The sequence below is a fragment of the Hemiscyllium ocellatum genome, chromosome 6 (genome assembly GCF_020745735.1).
Source record: "Hemiscyllium ocellatum isolate sHemOce1 chromosome 6, sHemOce1.pat.X.cur, whole genome shotgun sequence".
NCBI classification, from domain to species: Eukaryota; Metazoa; Chordata; class Chondrichthyes; order Orectolobiformes; family Hemiscylliidae; genus Hemiscyllium; species Hemiscyllium ocellatum.
Window position 1 is genome coordinate 120,608,766 of NC_083406.1, and position 14,059 is coordinate 120,622,824.

At 39.2% G+C, this 14,059-nt stretch overlaps 1 protein-coding gene across 2 annotated transcripts in view; it reads left to right on the top strand.

The window, feature by feature from the left end:
- The window catches only part of aamdc (adipogenesis associated, Mth938 domain containing), a 51,043-nt gene that overhangs the window by 21,405 nt on the left and 15,579 nt on the right, over positions 1-14,059 (top strand). The window contains exons 1-3 of one of the 2 annotated variants that reach the window (XM_060826331.1): positions 415-527; positions 6,872-7,027; positions 12,804-12,899. In XM_060826331.1, the coding sequence (XP_060682314.1) occupies positions 6,896-7,027; positions 12,804-12,899 (228 nt within the window). In that variant the 5' untranslated portion in view covers positions 415-527; positions 6,872-6,895. Of the gene's footprint in view, positions 1-414; positions 528-6,871; positions 7,028-12,803; positions 12,900-14,059 lie in introns of those variants that run through there. The other variant, XM_060826332.1, reaches the window with a different exon arrangement.

Genomic DNA, 14,059 nt, shown 5'->3' on the forward strand with positions numbered 1-14,059 from the left:
CCTTCTCCAGCATCTGCAGTCCTCACTTTCTCCTCACCAGCATCTGCAGTCCTCACTTTCTCCTTTTAAGCTCTGATCTCCAGCATCTGCAGTTCTCACTTTCTCCTAGCAACTTAGGAGATGCACTGGAACATTTTTGGCTGTTTTAGATTGGTGCACCAGTATTGTAGGAAAGGAAGGGAAAACAAACAAACAAATCCAGAATTTCTAACTTATTTAAATTCCTTTCAGATGTAATAGCATTAAAAACTCGTTAAGTTAGAGGTTTTGGAAAAGTGAAATTGAAGTTTCTCTTTAATTCAGTATTCTGTATTCCAATTATAGCCACCTGACAGAGACATATTTGAAACCCAGTCACAACGGAGTTTGATTTCATAATCTTAAAAATAGAAAGATCATTCCAGAGCTGGGGTTGGAAATAAGGGCTGCATCTATCAATTATACAGAGTAGATCAAGGTTTTTACAAATTGATTTTCCTTGCACACTGCAGGATTTGAGGAAAGCAGACATTTCAAGTTCTAAGCAGGTAAATCAATTTCAACTGCTTTTGTATCTGAGAATGCATGTTTCAGATGTTGGCATGAACTTTGTAGTTTTACACAGTTTACATATCACTCCTTTGAAGCCACTATTAGAGTTTTGTAGCTTAATTATCTCATTGGACATCATTTCAATCAATTCCTGTGAAAAGTAGAAAAGAGATTGCATTTATATAGTGTCTTTCAGAACCTCAAGGTGTTCCAAAGAGCTGGAAAAAACATTTTGAAATTTAGTTACTGGTGTATTTAGGAATTGTGACTCCCAAATGCAGATCTCTCAAAAAACGATCTGATATTGGTGAGATGGACTGTTTTATTGATGTTGATTAAATGATTAAGTATCGAACAGGACATTGGGGAGGACTTCCCTGCACTTCTTTAAAATAGTACATGTAATCTTCTGTGTCCACCTGCAGAGATATACAGGTGTTCAGTTTAACGTTTCATCCAAATGACAGCCCATTCAACAGTACAACAACATCTTCTTTAGTTTCTTCTTTGCTTTCAGGGGAGGTACTAGTGGTATTATCGCTAGTCTAATAATCTGGAGACACCGGTAATGTTCCGGGGACTTGGGTTTGAATCCTGCCACAGCGCATAGTGGAATTTGAACTCTATTTAAAAAATCTGAATTAAGAATTAGTGATGACCATGAAATTATTGTCATTTGTTGGAAAGACCTATCTAGTTCACTAATGCCCTTTTGGGAAGGAAATCTGTCATCCTTGCATAGTCTGGCATACATGTAACTCCAAACCCACAGCAATGTGGTTGATTGTTAACTACTTTCTGGGCACTTAAGGGCTTGTGCTCGAAACGTCTAAAAAGAATTCTCTATTCCTGAGATGCTGCCTAACCTGCTGTGCTTTGACCAGCAACACATTTGCAGCTGTGATCTCCAGCATCTGCAGACCTCATTTTTTACACTGAGCAATAAATGCAGCAATGTCTACGTCCCTTGAATGAATAATAGAAATTGAACCTTCTTTGCTATTGTTAAATTCCCACTTTCACAAGGGCAATTAAGGAAGGTGAAATGCTAACCTAGCATGAACCAATTTTTTAAAATGCTGAATCTAACTTTCCTGTGGTAAAATTTACAGGATTTTGCTCTTTACAGCTGATTCTAAGGAATCTTGGGCAGAGTCAAATTGTGCGCAAAAGTAAAACATCTTTAGGACAGATGAACCAGGAGTTTTGTGGCAAACGAAAAAACAAAACTTTGAGGGCAAACTAGCAAGTAGTAAAAAAAGTAAGAGCTTCTTTCAACATAAAATGAAAGAGAGAGGCCAAAGATAAGAAGAGAATTAGAGAATAAAGTGAACTGTGAAATAGCAGAGAAGCTGAATAAATACTTTGCATTGGTCTTCAAGGTAGAAAACTTGAACAACATTCCAAAAATACTAAATAATCAAGGGACAAAATGGGGTTGGGGGTTGTAGAAATAAACACAATAGTTTTCACCAGGGTAAAGAATACTAGGGAAACTAATGGGGGTTAAAGGGCCATTAATTCCATAGGGCCTGATGTGTGGCATCCTAGAATATAATAGGAAGTAGCCACAGAGATGGTAGAAGCACTGGAATTAATCTTCCAAGAATCTTTCATTTCTGAAAAACCCCAGAGATTTGGAAAACTACCAATATAACGTCCTTAGTCAAAAAGGGAGAGAGTTAATAAAAGAAACTGTAACTGCAGGCCAATAAGCCTAACATTTGTCATTGTGAAAATGTTAGTGTCAATTATAAAGGATGTAATAACAAAACGTTAAGAAATAGATAACATGATCAAGCAAGTTCATCATGGCTTCATGAAGGAGAGATCATGTCTGATAAATTTATTAGAGTTCTTTGAGACGGTGACAAATAGGATAGATAAAAGACAACCAGTAGATGCAGTACATTTGGATTTCCAAAAGGTATTCTGTAAGATACCACACTTAAGGCAACTTGATAAGGTAACAGCCCATGGTGTTGAAAGAGGTATAGGGACAAATAAGGAATTGGGTAACCAAGGGACAATTAACGTAAGTGGGTAAAATATTGGCAAATGGAGTGTAATTTGGGAAAATATGAGGATATGCACGTTGTCAGGAAGAATAGAGCAACTGAATGTTATTTAACTGGAGAAAGCTGCAACTCTTGTGAATTCAAGAACCCTCATGCATAAATCACAAAAACCAGCATTGAAGTTCAGATAAAAAGAGGAGTCAAATGGATGTTAGCTTTTTTTTAACGTTGGACTACATCTGAATACTGTCACAGTTCGGGTACTCTTATCTAAAGGAAGATACATTGGCATTGGAGGTAGTTGAGAGAATGTTCAGTAGGTCAAACCTGAGCATAGAATGATTTACCTATAAGGAGATTGAGTCTATACTCATTTGAGTTTAGAAGAATGAGATGCAACCTTCTTGAAATTGTTATGCAAGATGTGGGTATACTTTAAGAGAGTTAAAAAGCAGCAGAACTATCAGACACAGCAACAAGTGTTCTCAATAAGGCAACAATATAACACTTGGTCGAACAACTCGATTAGCTTGTTGCCTGGAGACAAAAATCAAATTCAAATTTGGCCAATGAGTTTAAATTGTACCCTGAAAAATATCAAACTCCAATCCAGTTTGAATTGAGTGTATTGACAATTTTAAAAGCCAATGACAGAATCTCATGCTTTGGGAGTATAAGACCCAGGAAAATTGAACAGTTGAGAGGAGAACTGACGATCCCAGCATGTAAACAGACTGCCTGAAAAATAGCTCTCTTGAAAAGATACCTTTTTGATTAGTAACCTGTGACAAAGAAATTCCTAAAAAGAAAGAAAGAAGACACGGGAAGATGCGAATAGAAGAAAAAAGGCTGCCTGGTTTTGAGATAAGAAGTGTGGTTTTGTAAATCTTAATTGGGAGTTTTATCGGACTGGTATTGTAGAAGAGAAGATAGGTTAGAGTAAGGAATGTAAACAGTTGTGAGTTAATTATTCTCTGTTATACTTTAAGAAATAAAGTTGTTAATTTTTACTTTAAATAGCCCTTGGCCATTCAAATAATTACAGATTACTGCACGGGATAAATCTTTTCTGTGTTGCTGGTTTTAAATTAAGCAGGAGGGTTTACCCCTCCTGTGTTGTAACAAAATGTAGAAGACCTTTAGAGAACTTAACAGTAAATGTGGACAGCTGTTTCCCATTGTGGGAGAGGCTAGGGACAGTGGCACAATCTGAGTAAGTGCTGAATCATTTAGAACAAATGTGCATCATGCCATGAAGTTCAACAACTCATACTTGAACTTTGGAAACTTCTGAGATTCAAGACAAGATGCCACACATCACGGTACTCACCTGAGTTGACATGCCAAGCATCCAGAGAATATTAAGACTGTCACTTTTACAGCAATCAAAGGAAGTGTTTCAAAGACACTCTGAAAGCTTCATTTTGGAATTTTGCCTTTGGCTGTACAACGAATTTCATCCAGAATTGCTGCCCCTGGCATAACCAAATTAAAAAAAAATGCACAGCCTCTTTGGAAAGCAAATGTCTAGGAGAGGCAGATAGAACATGCAACGGGAAGAAATTCTAAGCCAGCAACTCACCCAAAACACTGTTGCCCTCAGTAATTTCTATTTTTGCAGCAGAACCTTGCAAGTGCATATTGGTTTTGGCAGTCACCTTTGTAACCCTATCCAGCACTCCAGATGATAAGAATGTATGGTTATCTTCATCTTGAAGGACACACTTGCACTTGCAAGGCTGTTTGTGTGAAAAACTGCAGGAAATGGGTGAGATTCTAACATTTAATGTAGAGAAGCATATGGAAACTAGAAAGCTTAGAGAAATAAATAATGACATCTTGAAAAGTACTCATATTACAAAGGAGGTGGTGCTGGACATGTTAAAACACTTTAAGGTGGATAGTTCTCCAGGGCCTGATCAGTTAGATCCAAGAACATTGTGGGAAGTTAGTAAAGTGATTGCTGGCTCCCATGGTGAGATATTTGTTACATCAATAGCTACTGCTGAGGTCCCAGAAGACTGGAGGGTGACTAATATGTTGTCAGTAAGAAAGATGGTAAAGAAAAGCCAAGGAACTATAGACTGGTGAACCTGGCATCAGGGGTAGGTAATTTGTTGAAGGGGATTCTGAGGGACAGAATTTACACAAATTTGGAAAGGCATGGAATGATTAGGGATAGTCAACATGGCTTTGTCATGGGAAATCGTGTCTCACTAACTTGATTGTCATTTCTTCAAAAAACTCTATGAAGATTGATGAAGGCAGAGTGGTGGATGTTGCCTATATGGACTTCAGCAAGGTGTTTGACACGGTAGACTGGTTAGCAAGGTTAGATCACATGGAATCCAGGGTGAGCTAGCCATTTGGATAAAAAAAATGGCTGGGAAGTAGAAAACAGAGGGTGGTGGTGCAGGGTTGCTATTTGGACTGGAAGCCTGTCACCAGTGACATGCTGCAAAGATTGGCACAGTGTCCACGGCCTTTTTCATTTATATAAATGATTTGAAGTGAATCTAGGAGGAATGATTTGTAAATTTGCAGATGACCCCAAAATTGACAAAGAAGATGATTATCTGATTAGATTACTTACAGTATGGAAACAGGTCCTTCAGCCCAACAAGTCCACACCGACCCGCCGAAGCGCAACCCACCCATACACCTACATTTACCCCTTACCTAACACTACGGGCAGTTTAGCATGGCCAATTCACCTGACCCGCACGTCTTTGGACTGTGGGAGGAAACCGGAGCACTCAGAGGAAACCCACGCAGAATCGTCAGAATACAACAGAATTTTGCTCAGATGGGCCAATGAGCTGAGGAGTGGCAAATGGAGTTTAATTTAAATAAATATGAGGTGTTGCATTTTGATGGTATTAATGGTAGGGTCCTGGGGAGTGTTGCCGCACAAAGAGACCTTAAGGTACAAGTTCATAGTTCCTTGAAAGTGGAGTCATAGGTAGATAAGGTAGCGTGCTTGCCTTTATTGTTCAGTGCATTGAGTTGAGATGTCATGTTGCGAACGTTGGTTAGGCCACTTTTGGAATACTGCATTTAATTCTGGTCTCCCTCCTTTAGGAAAGATTTTGAAAAAGTGCACTTAAAAGAGTGCAGAAAAGATTCACAAGGATGTTGCCAGTGTTAGAGGGTTTGAACTGTATGGAGAAGCTGAATAGCCTGGGACTGTCTTCCCAGGATCATCGGAGGCTGAAGAGTAACATTATGGAGGTTTATAAAACTGAGGGGCATGGAGAAGATGAATATCCAAGGTCTTTTTTCCAGGGTAGGGGAGTCCAAAACTAGAGGGCATAGATTTGAGTGAGAGTGGAAAGATTTAAAAGAGACATAGGGGGCATTGTTTTTACGTAGAGGACAGTGAGTATATGGGTTTTGCTGCCAGAGGAAGTGGCATTTAAGCATCACTGGACAAACTAGCAGTTATTACACATGTCAAATTTCAGAAGGCAATTAAGAGTCAATCTAATTGTTGGTCAGGAGTCACGTGTAGACCACACATGCTAAGGATGGCAGAATTTCTTTTCGAAAAGATATTAGTGACAAATCCCATGACCTGATGGCCCACATCTTTAGATTCTAAAAGAGGTAGCTGCAGAGAGAGTGGATGGATTGGCATAATTTTCCAAAGATTTCTTAGAATCTGGAATGGCCCTAGCAAATTGGAGGTAAGAAAATGTAACAATGCTATTCAAGACAGGAGGGAAGTGAATACGAGGAAATTATAGGCAAATTAGCCCAGAATCAATTATTGGAAAAGTGCTGATAACCATTTTTAAGAAACCTGTAACACAGCACTGAGAAATTAATAACATGGTCAGGCAAAGTTAGCATGATTTTACAGAGAGAAATTGTTTTACAAATGTATTAGAGTTTTTGAGACTATAACTAGCAGAATAGATAAAGAAAAATCTAGTGTGAGGTTGTTTGCTTTACTTATGAGAATAAGGAAAAAAGTTGTTTCCACTTTTCAGGGAATCTATATTATGGGCACAGATTAAGGGACTAATTATTAGGCACTGACAGGAGGAGAAATTTCTTCACTTAAAGTGTTGAAATTCCTCTCCCTGAGAAGGTGTAGATGATCCATCATTGAGTATATTGAAGGTTGGGATGAACAGAATTTTGGTCCCTCAAAGTATCGAGGGATATGGCAACTGGGGAGAAAGTGGAGTTAAAGCCAAAGGTCAGCTATGTTTGTTTTGAATGGCAGAGGAGGTTCGTGTGCCATGTTGTGTATTCCTACTCCTTGTATTTAATGTTCTTGCACCTATTTTTAAAATCTGTTGATTGATCCCTTTTAGGTCTGAAGGTGGTACTTTACTATTATGTCATCTCCAAAAATAGCTTCACTCTCTTGGGGTCGCATGAAGGTCCAAGACTGTGCTACTACATATAAGGACTGCAAGGTGTGGCCAGGAGGAAGTCGTACCTGGGACTGGAGAGAAACAGGGACTGATGTGAGTTGGAACCAGTACACACTGGGTGAGGCAGTCTTGTGACAGAAGGGGGAAGGCATTGTAGGTCAAAACTTTCTTTTTCAGCCCCTGTATCTGAAAGTTTGAATCCTGCACAAAAAAATGGGATTAAATTACATAGAGTATCAAGGATGGAAATGTACTGTTTAGTTTTACAGATCCTTGCTATGTTTAAACTTTATACAAGTTTCTTCCAATTTCTCTTTATCTGGCCTCATCGTCATATAATTTGATTCGGTTCACCATTTATCTTGTTTCCCCTTAAAAGTAACAATGACATTCACCTCAACCACTTACTATGATAGAGGATTCCACATTCTCTTTAATTTCTTGGAAAATAAATTCCTGTCAGACTTACTGGTGACTGCCGTTGATTGTGGATTGTTGAAAGGTCGTTAGAAGCATTAATTCTGTTTGTTTCTCCACAGACGCTGCCAGACCTACTGAGTGTTTCCAATATCTTCTGCTTTGGTTTTATAAAGTGTATCAGCCAAGAATTAATAGTAAAGCTTGGTTAAGGGCCCAGATTCCCAGGGAAGCCATTGCTTGGTTTACACCACTGACCCATTCTGTCAATTTCACAATATTTGTTTACACACAGTTAAGAATTTTCAAATGCTGGCAGTATACTTATCGATTCCTTAAAGGATCTGGATGAATGACACTAGGCTACAGAGTTTTTGTTTTACAAATGAATAATGTCTGCATAAGTTTTTTAAAAACATATATTATTATCACTATAGAGCTTATTGGTCTGTATATAGTATATATTTGATTAATGGACAAGGAAGTGCCATAGCTTGGCATTGATGATATGAGGGGCTACAGTAAGTGGAGGGGTAGAATTGACATGCAAGTTCTAGGGCCCATGATGAGGCTGGCATAGCTTGGCATATGGGGTAAGGGTAACTGCTTTTAAACTAGCTTTCAAAATGTTCCCTCATCCAGACCTGTTGAGATACTGTTGTAGTCTTTTTGTGTTCTCAACTTCTCACCTACTTTCTGTTGTCAGCAAACGTGTATACATTACATTCAAGACCATTCTCAGGCTTGATACTTTTGAATCTAACTGTTTAGAGATGTTATTACAGAACTCTGGAGTTTGGTGAGAGCAAGCGTAGCCCTTTAAGGGGTCTTGAACAATGAGTTCTTCAAAATCTTGTTCATCTTTGTGCCAGTTGCAAAAGAGTAGCACGTGCCTAACCCCACAATGTCAGAAGTGTGGTTGGAACCTGGTTGCCTCGCCACTATCACCCCTCTCCACAGTCTCCAAAAGTCTGTAAAACAACCATCCCAGAGAGTTACGGGCATGTTATTAAGCAAATTTGTTGTATAGTTTTCAGGAGGCAATTAACTTTGTTTCTTGAACTTTGTTGATTGAAGATGTAGTAAAAAGGTTGTAAGTGTGTGATAAAGTGGGTGCTTAAGATAAATCTAATATCCCCTTTCCAATCCTTAGAAAAGTTTTGATTCAACCAAGCAGGAATTCATTCAGCCCATTGTAGCAATGCTGGCAGAGCAATGTATTTAATTCAACTCCCCTTCCCATGATTAAAAACAGAAAATTCTGGGAAAACTCAGCATATCAGACAGGATTTGTGGAGAGCAGATAGAGTTCACATTTCAGGTCAATCGTTCTTTCTTCAGAACAAAAATAGAAGTGTAAGAGTTTTTAAGCAGAGAAAGTTAAAAAATCTCTCAACACCAGGCTATAACACTAGCTTCCACTTAAACCTGTTGGACTATAACCTGGTGTAGTGTGATTTTTAACTTTGTACGCCCCAGTCCATCTCCAAATCATAAGCAGAGAAAGGAACAGAGGGTAGAAAAGCAAAAGGAAATGTTTTACTTCTAAAACTACTAAATTTCTATTTTCATCTTAATTCAAAAAAGGTGCAATGACTGGGTGTGTTCTTTTTGTCTGCATCATATGCTAGCATTTTAATGTGTGCAGTTTCTAGCATGCACACGTGAACCTCATTGTGAGCCTATCTGATGATCCTAAATTGCTTACTAATGTAGATTACTTACTTAGTACATTCACACTGAGACCTCTCCTCTGCAGGCAGAATGAATATGCCCGGGCGTTTCACATTCCTTGAGTTAAACAAAAAAGTGTGAGGACACAATTCCTTGGCACATTCTCCATGGCAGCACCTCAACCAAATAGAGCCAACTCACCAACCAATCAGCAGCTGTCTCTCGTACAATATAAATTGTTGTTCCATTTGAATTTTGGCATTCTTACATGTGCCTGATGAGTGCAAGACAAAATACTTTGACAGTATATCTCGTTTTACAGAAACACTCAATTTCTGTCCTGCTAGGTGACTGAAAGGGTGGAGAATGGGAGAGATTAAATTACAAAAATAATCTCATGCTGTAACAGCCAAAGAATAAAGTAATAGGTATTGTAAAGAAGCCATTGGTATGGTCTGATGAGGAGTGAATGCTGATACAGCAGCATCAGTATGAAGGGATAAAGAAATAAGTAAACCAGCACATAAATCATCAATAAAGAACCCTGTAGTGTGTAGTGATGTGCAGGCTTGGTGGATTAGCCATGGTAAATGATGGGTTTCAGGGATAAGGTGGGGGACTGTGTCTTGGTGGGATGTCCTTCAGAGGATGACTGCAGACATGATAGCCTGAATAGTCTCTATCTGCAACTGTAAGGATTCTGTCGTTCCATAATGTAGAGGATACTGTGTTTTGATCTGAAAATAGCATATACTAAGAAAAGTACAAGCTGTTTCACTTAGATGGTGTTTTTGGGCCTTGACCCCTCCATACCTTTTTAACCTTTTTTTCCCTTCAAATATTTATCTTTTTGATATATGTTATTGTAGATCTTGCTTCTGCTACTATATTTCAATTGGGTGTTTCATATTGTAAGAACCACTCTGCACTGAACAAATTCCTCCTAACCTTTCCCTTCATGCTTTACAGATTTCTTGAGTTTGTTTCACAATTCATTTACCCTGTAGCTGATCTTTGTCTTACATTTGTTTCCATATCTTCGCTCCATAATCTTTTCAGTTTGGTGACATTGTGATTGATTTTTGTTGGTTCGTTGTTACCGAGCCAAAGCATATTCTGCTATTGTGAGAATTAGAAATAAAAATACCCCTTGAAGGGTATTTTGATATAATGAATTAAAAACATGTTGATTAAGTGGAGTAATCCATTTTTCATAAGATTAATAGAAGTAAGAGCAAGAGTAACCCTCTCAAACCTGCTCTGCTATTCAGTAAGGACATGGCTAATCTTCCATAGCAACTATGCTTCCACACAGTCTGTTCAATTTCCCTTAATAAGACAGTCCTCTCCACTGAAAAATCTGTCTAGTCGACCTTTACTGCATTCCTAAGGCTAGTGTACCTTTTCAAGTAGGGAGACCAAAACAACGAACATGAGAGTTGTGTTATAATAAAGCCCTATAGAATTGCAATAAAGCATCTTTACTCTGATGGTCAAATCCTTTGTCATAAATGCTGAGGTATCATTTATGTTCGTAGTTGGTTGCTGTAGCTTCATTTTAAGTTTAAGCAACTTGTGTACAAGGATATTTAGGGTCCTTTTGGATACTAACATTTCCCTGTCTCGCTCAATGCCAGTTTTTCCTGCCAAAGCAGATAATTTCACATTTCTACACATGGTATTTAATATGCCATTTTTTGCTCAGTCATGTCATCTACTGAAATTCTGTTTGTTTTTTTGTGTTCTCAACTTAATTTCTCACCTACTTTCTATTGTCAGTAAACTTGGATACATTACATTCAAGACTTCTCTCAGGCTTGATATTTTCGAATCAACCTGTTCAGAGATGTAATTATGGAGCAGGTGAAACCTGACCCAATGCCACCTAGCCCAAGGGTAAGGACATTACCACTGCACCACAAGAGACTCCCCTCTTGGCCTAAGTCATAGACATAAATAACTGAAATCCAAGGACTGATCTTTGCATTACCGCCCTCTTTACAACCTGTCAACATAATTATTCCAGTTTTCTGGCCGTCTACCATAATATTAACCACAATCCTAATCAGGGATGTTACCTTCAGCAGAACAGTCACAAAATGGTTACAAGGCAGAAGGAGGCCGGTTGGTTCCCCGAGTACCTGCCAGCTGTCTGCAACAACAACTCAGCTGGACCCACACTCCTGCTGCAGGAAAGATATACACAGGAGCTTCACTAAGAGCTTTGTAGGTAAATAACGCCGAATTAAATGTAAGCCAATGGGGGTAAAAATAAAGGTGTAAAGTAGGCTGCTGACTTTACAACACATGGTTCACATTATCATCAAGGAAGTCAATCTGGGTGTTGCCCAACGGGAAACCCTGGATGAATCAGAACATACAGAACCTGCTAAAATATAAACAGGCGTGAGGCCTTCAGATCAGGAGACTCACTCAAATATAAGGAATTTGCAGAGTCATTAAGACAACCAAGGACCAATATCGATCCAAACTAGAGACCCAGACAGACACTCGGCAACTATGGCAAGGACTGAAAAGGTTCTAAAAAGACAGTGCAAGATAGCAGACAATGACGCATCCCTCCCAAATTGTCTCAATGCCTTTTATGCTTGCTTTGAGCAGAATTTTAACGGAGAGGGAACACCTATTCCGAAAAGTCTTGACGAACCTATCCCAACTATCACTGCATCAGAGGTCAGATTAGTTTTCCTTTGTGTGAATCCAAGGAAAGCGATGGGACCAGACGGAGTACCAGGCTGTGCACTCAGAGCATGTGCAGATCAACCGGCAGAGGTCTTTTCGTACATGTTAAACCTCTCCCTGCAGCAGGCCACTGTCCCTGTCTGTTTCAAGAGGGTCAACATCATCCCTGTGTCTAAAGAAGGCTCACGCAGCATGTCTCAATGACTACCGCCCATTGACCCTAACTTGGGTGGTCATGAAGTGCTTTTAAACGCTGGTCTTGGCATTAATCAACTCCAGCCTTCCCACTACTCTTGACCCACTCTAATTTGTTTCTCAACCCTATTCTCCTGCCTTCTCCTTGTAACTATTAATCCGCTTACCAATCCAGAACCTATCTGTCTCTGTCTTAAATACACGTAATTACTAGATCTCCACATCCTTTTGAAAGTAACCTATATTTGATAGCTATTAATTTGACTATCACCAACCAATGAATTTACTGTGATATCACTCTTTTCTACGCACCCCTTATCCTGGACTTCACTTTAAGAAAAAACTTACAAACTGAGCCAAGAAAAACGAACAAAACGCACCTCTTTCCCATCTGCACCAAATTCATATGCTGTTTCCAAATTCCCTGAACTATATACTCACTTGAGCTGTTTCACTCCAGATATGATCTCTCCTTCCTGATCATGTGAATCTTACTCAAGGATATGGGGTAGGCCACTTAGGACCACAATGAGGAAACATTTCTTCACTCAATGGATAGTGAACCTGTGGAATTGTCTACCACAGAAGGCTGTGGAAGCTGAGTCACTGAATATATTCAAGAATATAACCCTAATTCTATTGATAAAGTTTTATGTTTTAAAGACATCAAGGGAGATTGGAAGAAAGTGGTAAAATGGTACTGAAATAGAGGCTCATCCTGGATCATATTGAACAGCAGAGCAGGCTCAAAGGGCCAACTGGCCTCCTGCTGCTCCTGTATTCTATTTTTAATGAGCACTGGTTGGCTTAGGAAATTAAGCAGTAAGAGTTTTAAACAAGTTTCTGCTCACTCCTGACTGGTGTGCTCTTTCTCATTTAGCATTACCCTGGAGTGCAGGCAGCTGACCTGGAGGAAATCATTAACAAAGGTGTTGAGACGTTAGTTATTGGCCGTGGAATGAGCGAGGCTTTACAGGTTTGTCTGATTTTCTTTTGTAGGTTAAACATTCAATTGTATCTGCTTTTCTTCCTACCAGTTGTAGTTAAGTATTTTGATAGTGCGATATACAATTCCAGGACATGAAAGGTCATGCACTTCTTAATTAAAAGAAGCAAATGGGAATGCCTTGGATTTCTGAGATCAAAGTTGCTGGCAGAAGTGCAGGATGCCTGAGCTAATGGTGCAGGTAAATTTTGTAGACACAGGGTATCATGGGCAGCTGAGTCATGCTAACAATGTTTCTCCTTCCACAGATGATGCCAGAGCATTCTGTTTTCATTTCTGTTCAGATTTCCAAAATCTATAGTACTCTGTTTTTACTTAATCTAACATGGGCATGTGTGAGAGAAAGCTGACTAGTTATTTATTCTCAGCAGTATAAGAGGACACACTGGAGGTGGGGAGGGATGAAAAGTCATAACTTGTTCATGCAAAGTACTGAAACAGAAAGACTTTTATAAATAAGCAGTGTGTTTTTGCAACTACCTTCATCTCAAAGGACTTTAAAGCCAGTGAAGCAATATTTTGATGTGAAGTCAGTGTAAAAATGTAGGAAACACAACAGCGGATTTGTGTTCAGCAAGCTGCTGCTAACAGCAATGTGATAATGACTGGATCTTTTTGAGATATTGGTGGAAGATTAAATATTGCCCCAGATATCAGGGAAATCTTCCAAATGGTAGCCAGAAATTACAGACCTTGGTGCTTTTCCTGGCCTGAACCTCCCGTTCCCCAAATTGAGCACAGCCAAACCTGAATATACAGGGTCCCTGACCTTCACACATGCAATGAGACCTGGTTATTGGACCCTAATGTACCTAACCCCACTGCCTCAGGCCCTTGGCCAAGATAACCAATTACATCCATCTGCTGGGGTAGGCAGGACCTCAGTTTGAAGTGTCATCTGAGAGAAGGCAACTGCAACAGTGCAGCATTGCTTCAATACTGCAATTGAATTTTAGCTGACGTTGTGGTTGTGCTGACGTTCTGGATTTTGAACCAATAGCAATGCAACAAGACTTGAATATAAACACAACCACAATCACAGATATGCTTCCTCCTTTTCCCACATCCAAGTGAAAAAAAAAACTCCCAGCCTATCTTTATGTCTTAAACCCTCCATTCCTGGTAAATCT